The 26,402-nt window shown below is 39.3% G+C and overlaps 1 protein-coding gene across 5 annotated transcripts in view; it reads left to right on the forward strand.

Moving 5' to 3' along the window:
* GPD2 (glycerol-3-phosphate dehydrogenase 2) overlaps positions 1-26,402 on the forward strand; it is a 219,336-nt gene that overhangs the window by 122,933 nt on the left and 70,001 nt on the right. For 4 of the 5 annotated variants that reach the window (XM_042948829.1, XM_042948830.1, XM_042948831.1 and 1 more), the window contains one exon: positions 13,563-13,734. In XM_042948829.1, the coding sequence (XP_042804763.1) occupies positions 13,563-13,734 (172 nt within the window). Of the gene's footprint in view, positions 1-11,714; positions 11,825-13,562; positions 13,735-26,402 lie in introns of those variants that run through there. The other variant, XM_042948832.1, reaches the window with a different exon arrangement.

The raw sequence follows: 26,402 nt of genomic DNA on the forward strand, positions 1-26,402 counted from the left end.
TGTTTTTAATTTTTTTTTTTTTGAGAGAGAGAGAGAGAGAGAGAGAGAGAGGGAGAGAGAGAGAATGAGCAGGGGAAGGGCAGAGACAGAGAGGGGGACAGAGGATCCAAAGCAGGCTCTGTGCTGACAACTGAGAACCCTATGTGGATCTCAGAATCACAAATCATAAGATCATGACCTGAGCACTCAGGCACCCCAAGAGTGAACTCTTAAGTAAACTGTCAACTTCAGGTGATTCTAATGTGTCGATGTAAGTTCATTCTTGGTTAAAAAAACAAAACAAAACAAAAAAAAAAAACCACCATTCTGGTGAATGTTGTTGATAAAGGCAAAGTATGTATGAGGGCAGAAGGTATATGGAAAACCCTTGGATCTTTTTCTCAATGTTGTAATTCTAAAACTGCTATACAGAATAAAGCCTATAAAATAAACAAACACACAGATAAAATTTAAAATCATAAGCACAGTACTTAAGACGTGATGTCAGTTAAGAAATTTTGAATTATAAAAAATTCCACTCACATTACTTTTCAGTAGCATCTTTGGATGTAACAGTTTATTTACTTTTTGAGCATGCTTAATATCTTTAAGAATCTAACCTCAGTTATAAATATTCTTCTGGTTCCTAAGCTAAAGAGTATCTGTGGCTTTGAAATCAGTATAATCTTCCTGAGCACTGATGTAGCTGAAATTATTACATGACACGTTTGCTATATGCTTACCAGATTGATCTTAACTTAGTTCCAGCTACGAGACTTGTTTGTTCTAATAACCATCTCCAGAGGCATTTTCATGGGTTCATAAACAGCCTTTTTCTTAAAAAGATCTTACGGAGTTCTGTAATGGCAACTGTTCTTGAAACAGTCTTCATTTTTGTTGACTTTAATGTTTAGGTGGGGAACGATAGTGTTAGATACCGAATGAAAAATGCATATTAAGGAGGAGAATGGATTAGTGGTTAAGTAACAGGCTCCTTGGTCCCATCTGCCTGCTTAAAGAGCTGTGGCTTCAGCATTATATCAAATATAAAGGTAGAAATGTCTTTGCACTGTGGCTTAGTGGGGCTTGTGTTTGATGATCTGTCCTTCCAGCTTTATTTTTTCTTTTATTGTTTTAAAATATGATTTATTGTCAAAGTGACTAACATACAGGGTATGCAGTGTGCTCTTGGTTTTGGGGGTAGATTCCTGTGATTCATCGCTTACATACAACACCCAGTGCTCATCCCAACAAGTGCCCCCTCAATGCCCATCACCCATTTTCCTCTCTGCCTGACCCCTCCATCCACCCTCAGTTTGTTCTCTGTATTTAAGAGTCTCTTATCATTTGCCTCCCACCCTCTCTGTTTGTAACTGTTTTTTCCCCTTGCCTTCCCCCATGGTCTTCTGTTAAGTTTCTCAGGATCCACATATGAGTGAAAACATATGGTATCTGTCTTTCTCTGATTGAGTTATTTCACTCAGCATAATACTCTCCAGTTCCATCCACGTTGCTACAAATGGCATGATTTCATTCTTTCTCATTGCCAAGTAGTATTCCATTGTATATATACACCACATCTTCTTTATCCATTCATCAGTTGATTGTCCTTCGAGCTTTATATGTACGGGCTTATTTTTCTGTAAACGATGGGTCTTTATCCACGAAGGGAGTATTCTGAACTATGTATAGACTGTATGCAGGGTAGGTGAGTTGTGAATCTTGGGTTGTAATGCTAAACATATCTCATAGTTGTGTATTAATTTGAGCAAGCTAATGATGTAATAAACAACTGCCGGAGCTCACTGGGTTATCACCATGAGAGTTTATTTCTTCCTCATAGTACAGTTCAGTGAAGATAGATGGGGGACCTGCTTGTGGCAATCATTCAGAGATCTATGTGGCTCTGACATATTATAGTACTTTTTGACCCACTGGATCATTTCCACCCAATGCTAAGGGAGGGTGGGAGGGAAATGCAATCCAGCAGTGTTCTCTGGAGGAAGAGAAAACGTTTTAAGCATCTAGCCATTACATCTGTGTCCTGACTTTAGCTTCTAATTTGATTGACAAGCAAGCTGCATTTCTTTTGATGAGAGTTTTATTGTTAGAGTATAGGCCAAAGACTCTACCGTTCACTTGCTTCTCTCGTTGAGAACTCTGTGCATAGATTCCTGGAAGAACTGTTTTTCTCCTAGAAACACAACGGAATGTGTTGGGGTTGCCTCTGATAGCTAAAGCGTGATGAGGACTATGAGTACACTGTATCTTCCATAAGGCCAGTTTGAACTATTCTTACTTCCTCTATATGGTTAACCGTTTCTTCAGAGGCATGTTTCATCAGAGCACTAAAATTATGCAGGCAGAGCTGGAAATGTTCTTTGAAGAGCATCCTATCATCTTCCTTATAATTTTGGTTTTTATTTAACACTTAGCTCTCAACACGGGGCCATGGCAATATCTCTGAGTTATAACTCACATCAGGCCTTCGAGGAGTTTGCAATGCTATTTTATTGCTGGCATACAAAATCAGCGAGGTTAACTGTACTGCTAGAGGTCACACAGTGAGTCAACGACTGAGCTATGATTAGCGTTGACAGCTGGTGAGCTTCTAGGCTGTTGCTAACTGAGCAACATTGACATTCATTCTGATTTGACTTTGCATTTCATTTTCAACTATTTATTCATTTTGAGGCCTCTTTAAGAAACTTTTTAGGATATTGTGGAACTGAGGAAACTTTCTATAAATGCTTTGGGGAGAGTCCCTTCACTCCCTTTCCTTCTCCCCATCTTCTAGCTTAATAGTTAAATTATGTTTGTGTTAGGACAGCTTCCTCTAGGTAGAGTTTGGGCAGATTAAGAAGAAAATCGGCGATGTTGATTTTACTCGCTTCCCTTATTTTGCAATTTGTGGTTTTTCAACAAAGACATTCTTAGATCTAATTATATGCTTGTGAGTAGAAACTAGAAATGTTATAAAAAAGTGTATATTTGAAGACCTAATCCACAAGAGAAATGGAAAGTGTGCATCACAAATTTGACCCAGAACTATTTTGAACATCAAGGTAAAATGTAGCTGAGGGCCATCTGGGTTGTAAAGCTGAGAAATGATCATTTGTCTCATTGGGTCAGAGTTTTATTCACCTGAGACAGATGGGGGAAGGATGAACCCCCTGTATCCACTTCCAGATGTATGTGTTGGGGAGGTTTTTAAGAAAAAGTGCTATTTCATGGAACCCTGGGTGTCAACTTGACTGCCCAGTGCAGCTGGCCACGGGCTAGGCAGACTCCCTAAGACTTCTGATTTCACTGATGGTCATTGATGGCTCCCTGCTCTATGGGTGCCCAAGAGGCTGGTGGATCAAGGGACCCAGATAAGCTACACGTACAAAGAGAGCCTAGCACAGCTGAGGTCATGGAATATGGAGTCAAACCTGGGATCAAATTCTGATTGTCTCCATTACCTGCACAAGGAATAACTAACCTCACTTTCCTTAGTGGTCAAAGGATGCCTCTGTTCTGTGGTAATTGTTAGACCTGTAGAAGCTAGCTCATTAGAGTGTGAGGACCAGTAGCAGCCGGGCAGACCCCAGGACTGGCTCTTCCCCCTCTGTCCAGCCTGAGCCCAGGCTTCCTCTCCAGATCCTCTGGTTCTTAGCACAGCTGTTAGAAGAGCTGTTAGTAGAGCAGTATCAAGTTGAGACAACTCCAAATACATTTTTTCTGAAATATTTATTTGAAAACCAGTAACACATATCCCCCCAAAACCTCAGATCATGTAATCAGTTATGATGTGAGTTTACCTGAAGTAGATTCAGACAGAGCCAAAGGGTTTTGCCGCTTTTTCAGCTGTAAAAAAGTTATACAGCTTGAGGTGCCTGGGTGGCTCAGTCAGTTAAGCGTCTGATTTGATTTTGGCTCAGGTCGTGATCTCACGGTTCCTGAGTTTGAGCCCGCTGTTGGGCTGTGTGCTGATAGTGCTGAGCCTACTAGGGATTCGGGCTCACTCTCTCTCTGCCCCTTCCCCACTTGCTCTCTCTCTCTCTCTCTCAAAATAAATAAAAATAAACTTAAGAAAAAGTTTTGCAATTTAATAGTTTGGCTATATCATGAGCTGTTCAGAGAGCTTCTCTGTGATATCTCAAATGAATGGCAGCCACTTAAAGGCGGGGTAACACCTTGTAGGTGCACTGCCACTCCCATCTGAGCCATCCCCAGAAGGAAGGACTTGTTTTTTCTTCTCTGGTCCCCAGTGGAGAGGACAGTCTACCCATTAGCAACTGTTCCCACAGAGTAATCATGAGTCCCTCACTGAGTATGCTCACAGGGAGAAATGCTGCTCACTGTCATGTAAGTACAAGAAAAGACATAACTGTTCGCAGTCCCGAAGTGATTCAGGAGGTGAAGGCCATTAAAACATGTTAAGATTCCCCGTAAGGAGATGCAGGTTGTGTTTCCTTTCCAGGAAAATACAAATATTGTTGGTCTTTTTCAGTGACAACAAAAGGCCAGGCAGTTTCCCTTAACTCTAACAGTTCCGTTACCAAGATGTGATTGAATCACACGATACGGGAGAGAGATAGTTGCCGTATAAAGTGATTTGCATGAAACCCTACTTTATACTCCAATTATTACTGCACGTGATTACAGGACAACCTGGTTGTTAATTGCGTGTGGTCTTTGAATATGCACTTCTTTCAGAAATAGACACTAATTATTAGATCTTGTTTTCGGTCTCACCTGAAGTTGCAAATGTCTAGGATTTTTTTTTTTTTTTTTAAATTTGCAAGTCTAATGGTGCACAGACATAGTAAAACTGATCGCGTTTTGAATCCTGTTCTGTTCTGTGGGATATAAACTCTCAAAGATGATGAACTTAACTTTCAGTTCTCTGTTCACAGGTGCCAATCTCTTGACAAAAACTATGTGTTTGCTATCAAAATTCTGGAGGAATTTCATCTTTTTACAGTGTAGATGAAAATTTGCTTATAAATTTTAAAAAAGTCCACTTCCCCATAGATGATCATGATTAAATATCAGAAATAACAATATCAGAGTAATACTAAATATTTTCCCAGTTCCACTAGGATAAGAATTTTTTGTTTGGGAGCTGTGGTTAGAATTCTACTGGGCAAAAGGAAGTTTGTTTTTTATCTTGGACTCTCCTTTCTTCTGGATTCAGTGGCTGAATTAGGCATTTGATCTTGAATCAAATTATTGGCCTATCCTGTCTTTAGACCAGGGTCGGCAAACTTCTATGTGTATGGGGGCCAGACTGGTGAGATAAAAGCATGAAATCAGTGAGTGGGAGCCCTGGACTAATAAGAACACACAATCCCTGCCCGAGGGCAGCAGCTGCTGTGCAGTTTTGGCAGCTTTATCTCAGAAATCCTCATTTGTGTATAAAATACAGGAACTTTTTAATATTGGATGTGTAATACATGTTTTTAAGAAAGCAGTGTGCTGAGCAAAGAAATGCATTAGCATGACTTCTGGTTTTAGCACATGCCGTTCTCACTTCGTTTCCTGGCATTTTAATCTAACTAATGCCCATTAGCCATTCTTGACTTGATGTAGCTATGATTTCCAGAAAACCTTCTCGGGTCTGGATTAAGCATGCCTCCTGTGGCTCTTGTAGCCTCTTCTCTACTTAACTCTGCCTGTTCAGCAATATTATGATTGCCTCTTTACCTTTTTGTTTGGCCTCCATTCTATAGAATCTCTGAAGACCTCTATTACATATTGACTGCATGAGTAAGTGGTGTGGCTGAGGTGTCCTGTGAGAGTTTTGGTCTCTCAGATAACTTAGGGCATGTTGCCATTCCGAGATTTCTCCCAGAATCTCTGAGTCAGTCTTTTAGTGGAGCTTATCCTCCAGATTCCTGCTCAAACAAATTGCCTTCGAAAGAGCTGGTCTGGGAAGATGTGGAGCACAAATACAGTAAAACCTTGGTTTTTGTTCTGTAAACACACTTGTAATCCAAAGCGCTTGTATATCAAAGTGAATTTCCCCATAAGAAATAATGGAAACTCAGATGATTCGTTGCACAACCCAAAAATATTCATATAAAAATGATTACAGTACTGGAATATAATACAAAATAATAAAATACAAAATATAAAGAAAAATGAACACAGTACCCTATACTTACCTTTGAAAACCTTCCTGGCTGGCGTGAGGGGGACGAGAGAGGAGGGTTATTGTGTAGGATGACTTTCATGTCACTAACGGTATTAATAAACTCTTGTCATACACTGTTATTTAATGTAACTGGCAATAAGGTAGCCAAGGAAAGGGTCTATATCTGCAGGCAGCCTGACCTAGAATGAAGCAAAGCATTCCTAAGCTACTCGTGTATGGAAAAGCAAAGGACTGTCCCTAGGTGCTTTGAAGTGACAAAAAATATGCTAGTGACAGTTGTGGGCACCTTCCAGCGTTCTGAAAAATCACTGATTTCTGCCAAACATTGCACAGCCTGAGACCCAGACTCTGAGCATGGGAGACAATCACCTACAATCCCACAGAGGCGGGGAGAGAGAGAGGGAGAGGGAGAGAGAGAAAGAACCATTGGCTCGGTTGTGATCATGTGACATTCGGAGGCATGTGCTACTCGTATCGCAAGTTAAAATGTATTAGAAATGTTTGCTTATCAAGTTAAAAATGTATTAGAAATGTTTGCTTATCTTGTGGAACACTCTCAGAACAAGGTCTTTGCAGTCCAAGGTTTTACTGTACCTCTGTTCTTAAAGGGTGTTGTGACTTACCACTGCTGTTTTATTCTGGCTGCTTTTCTCTTCTTTATTTCCCCTCAGTCAAGATATTCTAGAGAAGGTGGAGTGCAGATGTGTTTTTGAGACTCAACGCCATGTGAAGCCATATGAGTCTTTCTCTTGTCATAATTATGACAAGTAGGGCCTTAGGCTGTGTTTACTGCCTCTGAAATAAACTTGGTGCTTCACTTCTCAGTTGCAACACTTCCCAGCTTTTATGGGAAAAAAAAAAATCAACAAAAATAAAATGTTGCTTTAAATGTAGTGTCAAATTAAATAAATTCCCCTCAATAGTGCTGTATCTTTAAAAAAAAATGTTTTTGGAAGAACTCTTCAGGAACACATCCACGAAAAAATCATACCATAAAACCAAAAACTTCCTGCATTTGGCAACTGGTGGTATCTCATCCTATTACAACTAATAAGTCTGTTTATTTTTTTTTCTCACATTATATGCTGTCAATGTGGTGTTGCAATATAAAACTTGGTCTGTGGGCACACTGCGGGGGCTGGTTCCCAGCCCTTCTGTATACGAGCTGTGTTAATCCTGGGCCGATGACTTAACTTTTCTTTGTCTAGTTACTTCTGTAAAATGGCCATCACAAGAGTACTTAACTCATAGGGTTAATAGAGGATTAAATGAGTAGAAAAAGGCAAAACGCTTATAATAGTGCCTGACACAAATACTATATACATACTCACTTTTTCTTTAATTGAAGAATAATTGACATACAGTATGATATCAGTTTCAGGTGTACAACATAGTGATTCAGTATTTATATACATTACAAAATAATCACCACAGTAAGTCTAGTTATCATCCATCACCATACAAAGTTGTTACAAATTATTGACTATATTCCCTATGCTGTACGTTACATCCCTGTGTCTTATTTATTTGATAACTGGAAGATTGTACTTCTTAATCCCCTTCACCTCTTTTTGCCCATATCTCCTACACCCCTCCCCTCTGGCAACCATCAGTTTTTTCTCTGTATCTAGGAGTCTTTTTTCTGTTTTGTTTGTTCATTTGTTTTGTTTTTTAGATTCTACATGTAAGTGATGTCCTATATAGTACTTGTCTTTGACTTATTTCTCTTACTATGATATTCTCAAGGTCCATCTGTTTTATCATAAATGGCAAGATTTTATCTTTTCTATGGCTGAGTTTTATATATATATATATATATATACATATATATATATATATGTAATCGAATGTATAATGTATGTAATGGAATATTATGTATATATTACATATATGAAATATATATAATGTAATATTACACATATTACATATGTATGTGTAATGAAATATATAACATATATGTAATATGATATTACATATATATGCACACACATGCAATACATCTTCTTTATCCATTCAATTAATGTTTTCATTTTCTTCAGATGGATACCCAGAAGTGGAAATTGCTGTATCATGTGATATTCCTATTTTTAATTTTTTGAGGAACCTCTTTACTGTTTTCCATAGTGGCTGCACTAATTTACATTCCCACCAGCAGTGTATGAGGGTTCCCTTTCCCCACATCCTTGCCAACAGTTGTTATTTCTTGTCTTTTTTTGATACTAGGCATTCTGACAGGTATCGTGATATCTCATTGTGGTTTTGATTTACATTTCCCTGATGGTTAGTGATGTTGAGCATCTTCTCATGTGTCTGTTGGCTATGTACATGTCTACTTACTTTTTTTGAAAGTCAAATTTATTGAGATATTGTTTGGGGCATAACTTATATTATGCAGTATAATTCACCCTTTATAATATACACTTCTAATAGTTTTGGCAAGCACATAGAATCATATAACCACGACATTTCCAGCCTCAAAACTTCTGTCATGCACTTTGTAGTCGGTGTATCACTCCACCAGCCCCACACCCTGACAGTCACTGAACTATTTTCTGACCCTATCCTTTTGCTTTTACAGAAGGTCATGTAAATGGAATCATGTCAGCTGTAGACTTCTGAGTCTAACTTCTTTCAGTTACACAGGGATGGGAAGACTCTCCTGTAAAGGCCCAGGTAGTCAATGTTTCAGGTCTGCAGGCCATACCGTCTCTGTTTCAACTTCTCTACTTTGCTACTGTAGTCATGGACTATACACGAGTGATTGGGTGTGGCTGGGTTCCAGTAAAACTTTGTTTATTAAAACAGATGGCAGACACGTTTGGGTGGAAAACCATGATCTGCCGACTCCTAACTAGCAGAATGCATTTGAGATTAATGTTGTTAGGTCTATCAGTAGTTTGTTCTTTTGACTGGCAGTTATCACTCATTGCATAGACACGTCGCAATTAGTTTAGCCATTCACCAGTTGTGAATAAAGGCACTGTACGCATTCGCTGCAGGTTTTTGTGCGAACACAGACTTTGATTTCTCTTGAGTAATTACCTAGGAGAGGATTGCTGGGTTGTATGGTAAGTGTGTGTTTACTTTTACGAGAAACTCAAGTTTCCCAAAATGGCTGTCTCATTTTCTATTTCCTCCAGCAATATAAGAGAGTTCCAGTCATGTTGTACATTCACCTGCACTTGGTATTGTCCAGTTTTTTCCTTTTTTTGGTTAAGTTCAACCTACTTTAAAAGACTGTGAAGAATCTTAGAAACTATAAGCTGCTTACATATAACCTAAATGAAATTGGAAGCTCTTGAAGGCTTTTAATGTCATGGAAACGACATTATTTGGGCTTTAAAATGACTACACCAGCTGCAGTATGGAGACTGACTTGGAAGCCTTGGTGAATATGTGAAGACCTGTGGGAGGATATCATATTAGTATAGAGGAAATGGAAGATACCTTGACTTGAAAAGTGGTAGTGACGGGGCACCTGGGTGGCTCAGTCAGTTAATTGTCCTACTCTGACTCAGGTCATGATCTCACGATTCGTGAATTCGAGCCCCACATCAGCTGTCTGCTGTCAAACCCTCTGTCTCCCTCTCTCTCTGATGCTCCCTGCTTGCTCTCTCTTTCTCTCTCTCCCTCTCACACACACACAAATAAATAAACATTAACAAAAGAAAAAAGAGGGGTACCTGGGTGGCTCAGTCGGTTGAGCGTCCGACTTCGGCTCAGGTCATGATCTCATGGTCTGTGAGTTCGAGCCCTGCGTCGGGCTCTGTGCTGATAGCTCAGAGCCTGGAGCCTGGTTCAGATTCTGTGTCTCCCTCTCTCTCTGACCCTCCCCTGCTCATGCTCTGTCTCTGTGTCAAAAATAAATAAAAACATTAAAAAAACTTAAAAAAAAAAAGAAGAAGAAAAGTGGAAGTGAAGATGAAGTGACTGGGACTGAGAATTTTTTTAGGAGGCGAAAGTGACAGTGCTCAGTGATTGATCAAAAACGGGACTGAAGAGAGTGGCGCAAACAACTAGATGCAAAATGGTTCCTTCTGATGAACACTGACAGGAAAGAGGGTTTGGGGAGATAAAATCATCAGTTCAAACTTGAGATATATGTGAGGCATCCAAATGGAGGTACCAAATAGGTAGTTTGATATCTGGGTTCTGGGATAGGGAAGTATAATTGGAAGTCATATGACTGTATGGAGGCAGAAGAAATTCTCTAGAGATTCTCTAGAGAAAGGCCTAAGGGGAACGTCAGTATGTAATGTTAGGGAGTACAGGGACCTCCAGAGGAAACTAGGAGAGAGTGGTTGAGAGAGGCTGGAGAGAGAGCTCAGTTCAGTTCGTTGTCTCCCAGCGAACAGAAAATTGTGTGCCGAGGTGACAGCTAACACGAGGGATAAAATGTGCTCACTGGATTTCACAGCAAAGTGGACATGAGTCAGTCTTTGGTGGTGGTGGTATGTGTGTGAAAATGCAGATTAGAATGAATTGAGCAGTTGGCTGAGAGAGTAGGAGGTGAGGCGGTAGAAAAAGCAAGGGTATACAGGTCTTTCCAGAATTTTTAGGGTGGTAAAAGCATATGTAAGAAACTTTTTTTTTTTTTTTTTTTTTTTTTAACTTTTAAGGTGAGGTGGGATAGAGCCTACTGGGGGGAAGGATGAGACAAGGGACAAAATGGAGCAACAGTGCAGTTCGAAGAGCGCAAAGGCCACAAAACAGGTGGAGTGCCCATCAGACCTGGCCTGCTTGCTGAGGAAATTCAGTTGAGTTCAATATTCCTAGTTATGACTTGTTGGCAGAGTAAACAGGGGGCTCCTAGTATTACCAAGTTCTAATGACTTATATCATGATATAGTCCTTAAATTTATTTCTCGAGTATTTCTATAAAACTTACCAAGCAGAAAATGTCAGGAATTTTTTTTGTTGTTGTTGTTGATGTTTTTGATGTGTGAAAGTGCTCTGGCAGTTTAGTTACTTGTCAGTCTTATGTCCACGTCCTACCCATCTGCCATGGCCCAGTTGAATCCTCAAATGAAAGACCCTCCCTCCCTCATCAGGATGGTTATGGCCTGGTGCTTCTTTGCTTTACTTTGGCATTTGTTCTTTCTACATACTTTTATATATGTATATCGTGCATATATACATATATATATATATATATATGCTTCTTCTCTTTCTTCCTTTTTCTTGCTCTTCTCTTGTTCTTGTCTTTCCTCCTCCTTCTTTGATGATAGAAGGCAAAGCCCATGACAGACAGATATCGTGTTCCCCACAGAACCATAGCAGTTACATTTTAGTTACCTTAAATGTACGTAAATGTGACATGGGGAAATGCCTATTAGTAGATAATAGGAGGAGTTATATAAAGGAGAGTAAGATTTTTGTGACTTGCATCTGAATTATAGCCTGAAAATTATCACACCTGGTTCTAATCTTTTGTTTTCATGATACTTAGCAAAATATGTTTTGAAAGCTCCCTTTTATATGCCATTAAAGGATTAAATTATTTAATGACAGTAATAACAACAACCTTATGGTGGTACTTTATAGTTTACCAACTACGCTCATATCATTAATCCATTCAGACTGAGGACAACTCAGAGATACAGAGCTAGAGACATCACAGGAGTTTTATCCCATTCTACAAATGAAGAAACCAAGGCCCAGAGAGATAATGTGTCGAAAGTCACATACTGGTACACAAGAGTGGTAAGACCTGAGCTAGGACCCTCTGACCCAGGTTTCCTTCAATGTACCCTGTGGCTTCTAGATTTATTTTTGTAGAAATCCAATCAGCCCGACAATAACTAAATTTAAGTTTAAGAAACAGCTTGGTTTATTTTATTTAAATGAATAAAAAAAATGGTCTATCAGAACAATATCTTGGGTGGAATTAGGATCACCTTCTCTTGAACAAGCTCGGGCGTTGTGGTTCCGAGCTTCGTATGTGGTCCCTTCAGCAGAATCGGGAAGACATTGCCAGCATCACACTGATGCTGTGATTTAGAGGAAAGAAAAATACAAGTCACATACCTGTGGATAAATAACTGTTACAGCAGCACTGGTCAGCACTATTCATTATAGTGATCAAACCTTGTATTCACATTTACTTATCTATTTTTCTAGGCTTTTCACTGTAACTTCTGGTAGCTACTTTTTTTTTTAAGACCATCACTTTTTATTAAGGATAACAACGTTCATTCTAATGAAAGAAAAACTAGAAAAAGGGAAGGTCATTATCTTTCACGGGGAGGTTAGAGCTGACACTAATTATTTTATTGTTAAAGCTTCCAAAAATTGAAATAGTGTATATTAAATATAGAATCTATAATTTTATGTTAAAACATTTTAAGGGGAAACCTCTGACTAAAATCCTTAAAAAATATTATTTCCATTGGCCATAGCTGATTATTTAAAAAAATTTTAACACTTACTCATTTTTGAGAGACAGAGACAGAGCATAAGTCGGGGAGGAGCAGAGAGAGAGGGAGACACAGAATCTGAAGCAGGCTCCAGGCTCTGAGCTGTCAGCACAGGGACCGATGCGGGATTGAACTCACGGACTGCAAGATCATGACCTGTGCCGAAGTCGGATGCTTAACCGACTGAGTCAGCCAGGCACCCCAGCCATAGCTGATTATTTAAACATGACAACAACTTGTATTAAACAGATTCGTTTTTAATTATAGTGACCTAAACTCATAGACGTCCAAGCTCTAGAATTTATTTTTGTCAGAGGAATCAAGGAATAAAGAACATATACTTTTAAGAAATTGCAGAAGGGCATAAAGTGCTTTTTTCCTCCTCCTTTCAACACTTTTAAATGTTATCTGAATGAATTATTGCTACGGGATAAAGCATTTCCTTATGTTCTTCTATAAATTATCTTAGACTAGGTATTTGGGAATTATTGTACAGTGTGGGGAATAGTTGAACTTGGCTCGTTATAAAACCAAAACAAGCAGTTATGATATTGAGTCTGGAATCAGGTGTTCCATGCCTAAGTAGTGGGGACTTATTTAAAAAAAATACCACCTTGGGGCGCCTGGGTGGCTCAGTCGGTTAAGCATCCGACTTCTGCTCAGGTCATGATCTCACGGTTCGTGGGTTCGAGCTCCACATCTGGCTCTGTGCTGACAGCTCAGAGCCTGGAGCCTGCTTTGGATTCTGTAATTCCCCCTCTCTCTGCCCCTCCTCCGCTTGCACTCTGTCTCTCTCTGTCTCTCAAAAATGAATGAAAGTTGAAAAAAAAAAAAAATACCGCCTGGATTTTAAGGACTTTTCTATAGGGCAGTTGGTCCTGTAACTCCACGTGGACTGTGGACTATGGTCTTGCTTTGGTATTGCTTGTCTCCATTACAAATCTCTTCTTTTAGTATACCGTGGGGTGTATTACATTGGCTTTGCACATGAACAACTGACAGTGGGCTGTGGACTTTTACACCAGGTGAACCTGGCCTATGTGCAAGCAGCGGAGTGCGTTTCAGAACCTGTTAACAGGGAGCCTCCCTCCCGAGAAGCTCAGCTACTGAGTTTGCAAAACACGGCGGAATTTGATATCCTCGTCATCGGAGGTGGAGCAACGGGATGTGGCTGTGCCCTGGATGCTGTCACCAGAGGTGAGTCCCAGCGCGGATGGGTATATTACAGGTAAAGGTTTCGTCTGCCTCCACTCTCCACCCCCCGCCCCCCCGCCGCCCCCCACCCCCCCCCAGGCAAGCCTGCGGCACGCGCTGCAAGCTAATAAAGTCCCATTTCTGCTGTACTTCCTGATTTTCCATCCTTTGTGAGGCACCTTCGTATTTTTTGAATATAGGCACTTGCACAATTTGAAAATTAAACATAGCTTGTGCTTTACACGTAAATGAATTTCTTTAAAAAGAAGACTTTAAGTTCCTTTGAATTCATTAATTTGATGTTCTGGCTATTTCTTTCTAATCACGTAAAGTAAATACATTTTAATGAAATAAAAATATTCGTATATCATCCGAAATCACATGTATGTCAGTGAAGGGTAGAAAAGATTTATTAAAATGAGTTAATCTATTAAAATAATTCTTCTTATTCTTGTATCTCTTGAAAGTGTTTCTTCCAGTGAAATATGGACTTCAGTTTGCGAAACTCGAGTTTATGTGACTTTATGATGGAAAAGACTGTTGCTAACCTGTAGTTCTCTTAGGTATCTTATTGGTCAGCATTAGGAAAGACATGATGAAATGTTCTTTAAAATGGAAGCATGGGGTGCCTGGGTGGCTCATTCATTGGTTAAGCATCTGACTCTTGATTTCGGCTCAAGTCATGATCTCACAGTTGGTGAGATCGAGCCCCATGTCAGGCCCTGCACTGATAGCATGGAGCCCGCTTGGGATTCTCCCTCTCTCTCTGCCCCTCCCCTGCTAGTGTGCATGCACAGGCTCTCTCTCTCTCAAACTAAATAAAGAAACTTAAAAAAAAAAAAAAAAATGGAAACATGACATATAAAGAGTGAAATTTTAGTATGGAACACCAATGCTGTTCCATATGATATATTTAATAAAATAATTTGATTTTTGCCTGTGGGTATTATTAGTGTGGAGTTTTGGGTCACAGAAATCGGGGCACATATCCTGGCTCAGCAGCTTTATCAGATGTATTTATAGATGTGACTACACACATGCATTTACTTGGGCAAATTCCTTCATTTCTGGAGGGTTCCTTGTCTTCCAAATAAGGAAAAAATACCTTCTTTGAATGATTGTTGGGAACATTAAATGTGTATTCATGAAGATGACTTAAAATAGTGCTTGTCACACAAAATAGAAGCTCAATAAATTATAGGTAGTATTTATAGCTGCCATCGTCATCATCATCATCATCATCATCATTATTTTAAGCAGGCTCCACATCCAACGTGGGGATTGAATTCGTGACCTGAGATTAAGAGTTGCATGCTCTACCCACCGAGCCATCCAGGCACCCCTATAGCTGCCCTTATTAACATGGAGGCAAAAGACTTTTAGAACCAGTTCTCCTGGAGAAAGTTCTTTGTGGTATCCTTAGATGTATCCAATTGGGCTGGGCACCGCTGCAAGGAATTTTTAGTCTGGATTATTTTAGTTACTGTGTAAGGCTCAATATTTATTGCAGTTTCGTACTTGATGGTAATAATTTATTACATGGAATAATTCTTCTCAGCTTAAGTTACTGCCATAGCCATCTTAGACTTAGTTACCTTTCATACCTGGTGGAATTTACTCTTAGGTGTATGGTATTCATTCTACTTAATGGCTGAAGAATTCATCCCAAAGATAGTCTAGTTAATTATTCTTTAGGTTTCAAGTTTTTTGTTTGTTGTTGTTTTACTTTATTTTTCTATTTAAAGTAAAACCGTTTGAGTCAAATACTGACCAAGCTCTGAGAATAAAAAGATTCATACGCCGTGGCTTTGTCCTCCAGGAGCATATGATTTGTTAGTATTTGCTGAACAGTTAACATTTTCTCTTTGGGCAGGGAAGGATATTCGGTAGTGATCTGGACATTAACTGGTGCATTAGCAGATGACGTGGGTAATGGTGATGATGGTGATGATGGTGAGGAGGAGGATTTTGAGAAGAGAAGGATCCCTAGAGCCTGAATGTTGACCAGATTTTAAATTTTTGTAGTTAGTAGCAGCTAAGAATTACTGTCTTTAAAAACAATTGAATATCTTATTATATGTATATGAAATTTTGTATCTGTGGAATATTCCTCCACTAAGGTGGAGAAACCTTAGTTTGTATTTCTTTTATTATGCTGGTAGCTGTTGGGGGGTAGGATTTATAATTAAACTGTATAGACATCCTGAAGTTAATCTGTATTTATCCTTTTACTACAATTCCTGATCATATCAGTAGCCCTCTGAAGTGTGAAATAATCATGGGCATTTGGTTAATGAATTGTGCATTGTTGCTGTTCATTCATGGAATTTGCTCTTTTATTATATTTGATGCTTCACTTAACAACAAATTTTGCTTTCTCTGCATTTGATATGTTTTTACCAAATTATTCCTGATTGTATCCATTAATCTTTAGTCACATTTGACAAAAATAAATTACTGTGATCTTTTAAAGTTACCAGTAATAATTAGATTTTTCAGGACATCAAAGTTTTGGGGAACCATTGGATGTTAAAGGGCTTGTATAGAAATGTTTGCACAAGCTTTTTGATAAAATACTGTGCCCAAATGCAATTTTGGTAATGGATAAAAGACTATAGAAGGCAGAGAAGAAGTCATGAAGTATTCCTAATGAACATGTATTTGCATTCTTACCCTCTGCATTTTCTGGGGAATCGATTTTCAGTTGTTGCATTTGGGAATATGATTTTATAAACATAATATGCACAGTTCTTGTCACGTTCTGCTGTCGGTCTCTAGGAGCAATAGAAATCGCTTCTCTGTTTAACACCGAGTCTAGTGTCTGGGCAGGTGAAGGCCCTCTGCCCCCAGAGAGAGCTGGAACCAGAAGAATCTGATAAATAGAAACACTCCTTCGGGTTTTTCAAGGTTTTTTTTTTCCCCCAGTTCTTTTTGTTCTCTTATGTGACTTTACCTACATGTATCAGGGATCACCTAGTACATTTCTGGTTTAAAATCGAATTTATAAAGTTAGCCTTTATGGCTTTTTTTTTTTTTTTAACGTTTATTTATTTTGGAGACAGAGACAGAGCATGAACGGGGGAGGGTCAGAGAGAGGGAGACACAGAATCTGAAACAGGCTCCAGGCTCTGAACTGTCAGCACAGAGCCCGACGTGGGGCTCAAACTCACGGACTGCGAGATCATGACCTGAGCCAAAGTTGGCCGCTTAACCGACTGAGCCACCCAGGCGCCCCTAGCCTTTATGGCTTTTAATTAAAATTCCAGAGGAGGCTGCCTCTTGCTGGAGGGAAACATTAATTGTAGTTCTCTTTTTCAGAACTGTGTATTTACTTTTAGTTTACAAATGGTATCTGGCTGGTAGTTCCTGAATTCTCACTACGGTTCTTGCACGTCTAGTGCAGGATAGCCCTGTGATTAAGGACACAGGTTATGCAATTACAATGAAGTGGGATCAAGTTCTTGGCTTCATCACTTGCTAGCTTCATGAGCTTTGACAAGTGTCTCAACCTTATAGAGAGCCTCAAGGTTCTCAGACATTGATGAAAGACACCAGTAACACTTTTCCGTACAAGTAAAGGTTTGCGAAAGGGAGGAAGTGTGTGCGTTGTAGAGAAAGTACAGAAGAGGCAGGGCCTGGGAAGACAGTGCATTCTGGGAATTACACGTCGGCCACCCTCACCCCTTTCTGCTTCTACCCCCTTCTACTGCCACAAGGGAAGAGGAAATCCTATTTTAGGACAGTAGATTTGTGACCTATGGAAGTTTGCCGTTTCCTGAACACTACTGGTTGGACCAGATTGCACATTCCTACTAAAATTTGTTGGTAATTTAGTGTAATTTTAATTAATGTACCAATTTTCTTTGACAGGAGTTGGGGGCGGGACTTGAAAAACTGGGCTAAAGTTTGTCTGGAAAAATAAGCCTATGAGATTCACCAGATTAATTCTGAAAAAAGAATAATGATAAAGGATTAGATAGAGATCTATCAGGTATTAAAGTGTATTATAAAGCTACTTTAATTAAAATAGTTTGCCAAAGGGCTAGAGAAATAAGTGGAACCAAGAGTCTAGAAATAGATCTAAATACATAAAATTTAGAATATGATAAGGGCAGAATTTCAAATCTGTCATTATTGGTTATTTAATAAGTGGTGTGAGAGTATCCACTTCCCCTGATTTTTATACATATTTAAATATATATATATGTATTTATGTATATACACGCATACATATATATGCACACATATACATATATGTATATATATATATTCTATTTGTCATATTCCATGTGGGCCAAGGATTTAACAATAAAATGCCATAAAACTATTAGAAGAAAGTATATGTAAATATTTTAAAAAATGGCGTAAGAAAGGTATTTTTAAGCAGGACACCAAAAAGGCCATTTTCCTTTTGGAAAATCTTGCTAAATCTGATTTCATAAAAATTAAAATTTATCTATGGCAAAAATCTAAAGAACACATGTGAGTTTGGGAAAATATAACCTATGAGACAGAGTTTGTTTCATATTGTGTTGAACTTTTCCATATCCTTTTGCTCTAGTATGCCTATAATAAACACCATGTATCTGGATTCTTTTAGTTTTTTTTTTTTTTTTTTTTTTTTTTTTAAGGTTTATTTACATAATCTCTACACCCAAAATGGGACTCTAACTCAGAACCCCAAGATCAGGAGTCACATGCTTTTCTGAATGAGCCAGCCAGGCACCCCTGGATTTTTTTTTTTTTTTTTTTTTTAATGCTTAATAGGTAGAATCTACCTTTATTTTTTATTAAGTTTTTAATTTTAATTCCTGTTAGAATCTATCTTTAACCAGGTGAATTTAGTCCATTGAAAGAGTCTATCTATTTAAGCATAGAGAAAAAAGTGGAATTTGATTCAGTTCCATTTACTGGGATACCATGTGCATTTATTTTGTATTTTTTACTTACATTTTTTAACTTTGCTTCTTTTCCTCCCTTCCTTTCCTTCATATTAAATCATTCTGGTGTCGCTGTGTGTTTCTGCACCTTAAACTGTATACATAAAGTTGTTTCTACCCTCGAGTCCCATCAGAGAGACTTTTCTCAGGGCCCTGTTGAGGCTCCTGCTCTGTGCTGATGCTGGACGCCCTGCAGACCAACTGCTGAGCCAGCTGGGGGTGCTTTGGCTTGGGTGATGCTCTCTGCCTCTGACTTCCTGCCTCCCAGATAACTCCCTGCAGGTAGTCCACAGCCCCGGGGCAGTGGTCACCGGAAGCCACTCCACCGCTCTTCATAATGGATAAAGCCCTTCTTCAGTTCTCAGCATTCATCTGGTTCGTCTGGCTTCCTTAACCTCTCCCTGCAAGGGAAACCTGTATTCCTCTTGCCCTTCAGGAACTGAAATCTGGGTGGCCTTTTCCTGTTTCTAGACCCAGAGCCCAGCAAGGCAGGGGCTTTTGGCCTAACTACTCTGCTCTGAGTTTCTGTTATATTTCTGATCCATAGTGTGTGTGTTTATTTTTGAGTCAACCACATTCTTTAAAAATACATAGAGAGAAATTATTTTTCCTGTATTTAGAGAAGAGGAGGAGTTCAAAGCTGAACTCATAATGCCATATTGATTAAAATTTTACTTACAGCAATTTATAACAGCAAAAACCTGAGGTCTGGTTTAATAAATTGGGTACATTCAGTTATCCAAGAAGTTTATAAGTATTTACAGAGAAGATGGCTAATATGTATCATAAATTGGAAAACAAGTTGTGAAGAATGAGTTTGTTAATTGTATTTGTGTTTAAAGCAAAAAGATACATAGCTTGTATACTTTCATAAGCATAGAAAGTTTCTGGTAGTATAGATGGGACATTTTTATAGTTAACACTGGTTACATCTGGATTGTGTAACTAGGAAGCCATTAGTATATTAGTTTCTCTTTTCATCCCTCTAAATTGTTTGGCTATACCTCCTCTCTCTCTTTTTTTTTTTAAAACTTTTTTTTAATGTTTATTTATTTTTGAGAGAGAGAGAGACAGACAGACAGAACATGAGTCGGGGAGGGGCAGAGAGAGAGAGGGAGACACAGAATCCGAAGCAGGCTCCAGGCTCTGAGCTGTCAGCCCAGAGTCCGACGCAGGGCTCGAACCCACGGACTGTGAGATCATGACCTGAGCTGAAGTCGGACGCTCAACCGACTGAGCCACCCAGGCACCCCTATACCTCCTCTCTTTGAACATTGGCGGTTTTTATAATAAAAAAGTAAAAAGAAGAAGCAACCAGGCAACTCCCATATTCCCTCATAACTGTATTATTCTGATTAATGTTATGGGGCGCCTGGGTGGCTCAGTTGGTTGAGCTTCCGACTTTGGCCCAGGTCACGATCTCACCGTCTGTGAGTTCGAGCCCCGTGTCGGGCTCTGTGCTGACAGCTCAGAGCCTGGAGCCTGCTTCGGATTCTGTGTCTCCCTCTCTCTCTAACCCTCCCCACTCATGCTCTGTCTCTCTCTGTCTCATTTTTGTGACTTTTTTGTCACAATGCATTTTTGTGACTCTACAATCTGTGTGTACTTAAGGAACACACATGTTATCCCCATTAATAGTTTATGTTTCCTGATGTAAAAATAGCAATAGGTATTAAATAATCAATCCAATATTCTATAATTCTGTAAAATGTTAACGTTCGTTGTTGGAAAAAAACTAGGCCAAAAGCATAGTATTCAGGCTATAAGGATTAAGAAGTCAGGATTACTTTGTAGCTGTAGAGGGGAGTGTTATTTATTTATTTTTTTGGAAATTGATCCTTCATATGAAATGTTCAGCCTTTGGGATAGTCCTTTGTCTTATTAGTGGCATTGGCTTTCTGAAGTCCAGAGGTAAATGCCCAAAGCTTTTCTAAAGAAAGAGAAACTTTCCTTTCCTTAAATGACATCCTTTTATCCTTCATGGGGCATGTGGCTTTAATACATATGCTCTGGTACTAATGTACAGATGTCTAAATTTTTTGACTGGTGTGTTGTGTTGGTGCTTCTCCTATGCATTTCACAGGGATTAATCTCTCCTTTCTATTTAAAAATATCTAAATAATGCCATATCTGAAAATTTATTCTAATGAAATAATTAAAAATGCAGAGTTTAAATGAAAATATGTCGCAGTACTATCTGTGATAATGTAGGTATAAAATAACCCAAATGTTCAAAAATAGGGAATTGGATATAAATCATCGTAAATATTTAATGTAATACTATTCATACATTAAAAATGAAACGATAGAAAAATACATATTGACATGAAGAGATGTTTACAATAAATAACATTGAATGAAAAAAATGGAATATGTCCTATTTTTGTAAAAATGTACATATGTGATTATAGACATGCATAGAAAATGCGAACGTTTAAATGTTCACAAATGTCAACTGTGGTTATCTCTAAGCCGTGCGATTACAGGAGAGTTTTATTTTGTTCTCTTTACTTCTCCGCATTTATTATACTGAGCATGTTTTCATGCATAATAAGATAATCAGTAAAAGGTATTAAAATATACTTCTGTTCTATATCATGTTGTGAAAGTTAAATGTCGCACCATTCTTCCCCTTAGAAGGTAATTACTCCTCTGTTCATCCAACTGTCTTGAGCCACAAATTGGTTTAGCTAGAAGTGGTTGGTAGCTAGACATTCTCACTCAGGTCGGAAAAGACAAAGCTGTAAAGAGCCTTCTTTAGTTCAAGTCCCCTGCCCCGCGTCCCCTGTAATTTGAACTTGCTCAGGGATAGGCTGAAGATGACAGAAAGGCAGATTTCAGTTGCCTTTATTCTTCCACTGTGGCTAATCTTGTTAGTCCACCTAAGATTCTCAGAGTAATTTCATCCCAAATATTAATACTTCACCACTGTCATGAAATCCCTGTGAATATGTATTAAAAGCAATCAATGTTAAAACAAAAAAGAAAATAACAGTACCACTTGTAAGTGTTCTGGTTTATCTCCTCAGGGATAGAGCTCACTGCTGTCCATAACAAGTAACTGCCAAAAAGAAAACAAACAAACAAACAAACAAAAAACAAAGACTATTTTCATAAAACCTTGAACTAGTTTAGTTGAATTACTGTAAATGCACAGAGAGGTCTGCCCTCCATCGCGCTGGCATGTGGGGAGGTCATTCTTTCTTCTACTTGGAGGAAAGATCTTCCCGAGCTCCTCAAATCCGCAGCCAGCAGTAGATTGAAGCGTGGGTACATTATTTTGGATGTCCTTCAAACTTAATTATCTTACCTGAGAACACTAAATGTTAGCATTGAGTATCACTTAAAAATACTGTTCGTTCACCTTAAGAAAGCACAAAAGTACTCTCTTTTCACTTCCCTGCTTTAACGTATCAGAAAACTAAGCCCTTAAAAGTTCAGATCCATAATTTTTGTGGGGAGGAAAATTTTGGAGTTCTGAGAGGTGCACAGAAAGGAACATATTAGATAACAGGACTGTGTAAGCCTGTAAGGCTTTTTGAAATTCCATGATCTTTGCTGTAGTCAGTTAGTCAGTTAAAAATATATTTATGGGAAGCTGTTAGAACTTCTAATAATCTCTTGAGTTTGCATCAGTTTCCTCCTCCCTCATTCCATTGTTCTCATCCCACAAAAATGAGAAAACATTTAGTGTATAATAGCAGTTGAAAATCTAAAATTTTTTTTTTCTTTTTTTCCAAATATCTGAGGGTTTGTATGTGTGTATGTGGTTCTGAAAACTTTTGGTAATACTTTTAGGTTACATGGTGCTTTAATACATCAATATAGCTGGAAATTTAGGGGTTAAATTTTTCTGGGATTTTTTTTTTTTTTTTTTGCTCTGGAAGAAGCTGTATCATTTCACTCTAGAAATTCTGGTGGGTTGATGGTATGACACTAGAAATAATAGGACAAGCAAAACAGCCTGGTTTGACGGAGAAGCCCGTTTTAACTTTTGTTGGTATTCACTAGGGTTTCTCACATAAATACATGTGAATAACTTTTTTAAAATGTCCAATACTTGCAAAAACAGTTTTGAGGCTTTAAAGTGTTAGCTCTCACTTACATATCCTGAAATATCCTCCTGAGATGGCTTGCTAATTCCTAGAGTAGCTTCCCTGCCTCACACTCTGTCAGTTTGGGAAAGAAAAAAAAAAAAAAATCCAGCCTGATGACACAAGCCCATAAAATTCTCTCTTCACATCGCTCTCTGCTACCATTTCTGCCTTGTGAGGCTGGCCTCTTCATTGCCCTGCTCCTCCTCTATGACACATGTCCCCTAAGCGGTCTACCTCCAGTTCTTCTCCCCCTCCAGACCGACCCTCCACCCCCACAGAGAGATCTTTCTAGAACATTAATCTGATAGTTTAGCTTCAAACACTTTGATGGTTCCCCTGATAGATAGGACAATACTATTTCTCAAAAGACTATCTGAGAATTTCTGGAAAAAAAAAATAACTATTATTCTTTTTTTATGATAAGAAAAAAAGAATCAACCAGCATGCTTTTCCTCAAAATGGATAATTTGTAACTGAGTACAGCCATCCGGTTCATTGTTCTGTGGCATTGATGCCAAATCTAGTACCTTCTAACAAAGCATTTGCTTCTCAAACCAATACGTGACTCGAAGCCATGTTCTCAGAGGCATTTTCCTTTTGAGGAGACTCAGATAATACTTTGCTTGTGAGAAAGAGTGGCCCAGAGGACAGAGTTTTTGCTTCTCAAACCAATATGTGACTTGAAGCCATGTTCTCAGAGGCATTTTCCTTTTGAGGAGACTCAGATAATACTTTGCTTGTGAGAAAGAGTGGCCCAGAGGACAGAGTCCAAATCCCCAGTGTGGACGAAAGGCCCTTTTACTATTCCTGCCTTTTACTGTTCCTCCTGCTGGATCTTCTTCCTGTTGTCCACAGGCCCTGAGTGACAAGCAGCCTCAAACTTAGGGGGTCATCTCAAGCGCTTGCCTTTCTCTGGCTTAGGCCATTTCTTGCCGGTGATAATTCCCTCTCCTCTACCCATGTACCATAAACTTGGATTTTCCTGAAAACCCCAGTCCCAGGGACAATTAAAAACTTACACTGAGGCTACAGTTATTATACACACAGGGAATCGTGCCATCAATGAGCTACCCCAAAATTTAGTGGCTTAAAGCAATATTTGCTATCACACAATTTCAGTGGGTCAGGGATCTGGGGGTGTGCCTTCACCTGAGTTCTCTGGCTCTGTGTCTCAAAAAGGTTGCAGTCCTTCCTAGCAACTCATGTAGTTGTTGGCATGATTCAGTTCCTCCCTGGCTGTTGGACTGAGGCCTCGATTTCTTGTGACCTGTTGCCGGCGGGGGCTCCTTTCGTCTGTGGTCTCAAAACATGACGGCCTGTTTCATCCTAGTTAGCCAGAGAGGGGAAGAGAGAGCGTGGGCAAGAGAGAGAACAGAAATTACAGTCTTTTGTAACTTAATCACAGAAGTGGTATGCCATTATTGCTGCATTTTTCTTCGCTAGAAGCAAGGCACCGGGTCCAGCCCACATTCCAGGGCATTCCATGCTAGGAAGTGGGGATTCCTGTGGACTGTCTATGATGTCCTCTCCCACAGTCTACAGGATACCTTTGGGCACGCCTAGGTGGGAAGCATGGCTGATGGGAAGGTTCCCTCTGTATTATGTCCCTGTGTGCCATGGTGTGGGCATCTTGGTGTCATGACTGGGATTCCAAGGTTAAATGGGAGAGATAGTGTAAAGAATCTGGCTCTTAAATGCCATTTAAAAGTGAACTCCCCTGGGGCGCCTGGGTGGCTCAGTCGGTTGAGCGTCCGATCTCGCGGTTCGTGAGTTCCAGCCCCGCGTCGGGCTCTGTGCTGACAGCTCAGAGCCTGGAGCCTGTTTCGGATTCTGTGTCTCCCTCTCTCTCTCTGACCCTCCCCCGTTCATGCTCTGTCTCTGTCTCAAAAATAAATAAACGTTAAAAAATAAAAATAAAAAAAAAAAAATAAAAGTGAACTCCCTCATCTAATCTTCAGTTGAAGGAAAAAACGGTCTATTTTAGTGCTGGAAGAAGATCTCTCCGTTGGACTTACTAAGGAAAGGTGAAAAATCTCACCAAGGGAGAGCATTCTTAAGAGATTACAAATGTAATCTTGACTATGCAGTTTTAGGTTTATGTCCCGATTTTAACTTCTAACCCAGAGTAAGATAAGAGTCCTCTGTATTTTCAAATCTAGCACCTGTAAAACTGCTACACTTTACTTACCTGTCTCTGGGCTGGGAGCTGCTTGACAGCTTGGTCCATGCCTAATTCATTTCATTTTTTAAAAATGTTTGTTTATTTATTTTGAGAGAGAGAGAGAGAGAGAGAGAGAGAGAGAGAGAGAAGGAGCAGGGGAGCGGCAGAGAGAGGGAGACAGAATCCCAAGCAGGCTCCACACTGTTAGCACAGAGCCCGATGTGGGGCTCAAAGTCACGAACCATGAGATCGTGACCTGAGCTTAAATCAAGAGTCAGATGCTTAACCTACTGAGCCAGCCAGGTGCCCCCACACCTAATTATTTCTAATGCCAACACTTCACCTGGCACTTAGGATCTCAGCATTCTTTTAAAACGCATGTACTAACTTGATCTATTTTTCTGTTGTTGTTTTTTAATAATCCAGTACTGAATTTACTAAGCGTATTGGATAGAGTTTCCATGGTTGAGAAGCTGACAGATCTTTGTCTGGCATAATGCTTCACAAAGATGAAGTCTGTAATCTCTATTAATTTCTGTGTTATTTTGCTAGTTAGTTAGAGCACTAGCAGTTTTGCCCTTGAATCAAAGTTCTCTACTTTCCCTCTGTGGTTTCCAAATATTTTGTCCTTTTGAGTCGAGGGAATTGCCCTGATTTTATGATGACATTTGGGTAAGATATTTAAACTGTTAAAAGTTATAAAAACGACCCTTTGGTATTAAATGTAATAAATGGCTCTGAATTGAATACACGCACAGATTCTCTTATCTGAGCTTCGTGAGCCCACACTGCTCCATTACATATTCTCATTGTAATTGAATTCTATGACATTCTCTCAACTCCTAAGAGTATGCCAGGCCAGGAGAACTCCTCATGGCTTGGTGCTGATGTTTACTTTGGGCCTTTTGAAGTGTGGGGGTTTCATCTCTACCTGTATATGGCACCTGTAGTACTGTTGGTCTTGCCCAATCTGGAAGAAGCAGGGGAGTCTCTGTAAGAAAAGAAAAGAAAACAAGCAAAAGCTAGTTTCATCCCTCAGATATTTATCGCAACCCTCAAAGAAAGGGGCAGAGACATGACTTCTAGAACCCAACCTATCTTTGCTCAGCCTCACCTTTACCAAGAATATTGTCTTTTCTTTCCTCATGGATACTCTGCCCTGGGTATATTTGTCCTGGGTGTATTTGTATTTTTCTTTGTAATTCCATAATACTGTGCTCGCATGTCTTAGACCATAAATCCCTCAAGGCCAGAGGTTATTCTCTTCCCTCCTTTTTTCTTTTGATACCTTTGGTCTCTTTTCTCATTTTATACCCACTCGAACAGCATTCCAGAAATAGTAGCCAACACATAAGAGGTGTGGTCTAGACTTATGCATGATGTGTTAGAGTAGAGTGGAGATGACGGGCTGGAACATGTGAAAGGCTTGGAGTGAGGCATGAAGGTGAGTTCCTCAAGGCTTCCAAACAGCAC

The sequence above is a fragment of the Panthera leo genome, chromosome C1 (assembly GCF_018350215.1).
Source record: "Panthera leo isolate Ple1 chromosome C1, P.leo_Ple1_pat1.1, whole genome shotgun sequence".
Taxonomy (NCBI): Eukaryota; Metazoa; Chordata; class Mammalia; order Carnivora; family Felidae; genus Panthera; species Panthera leo.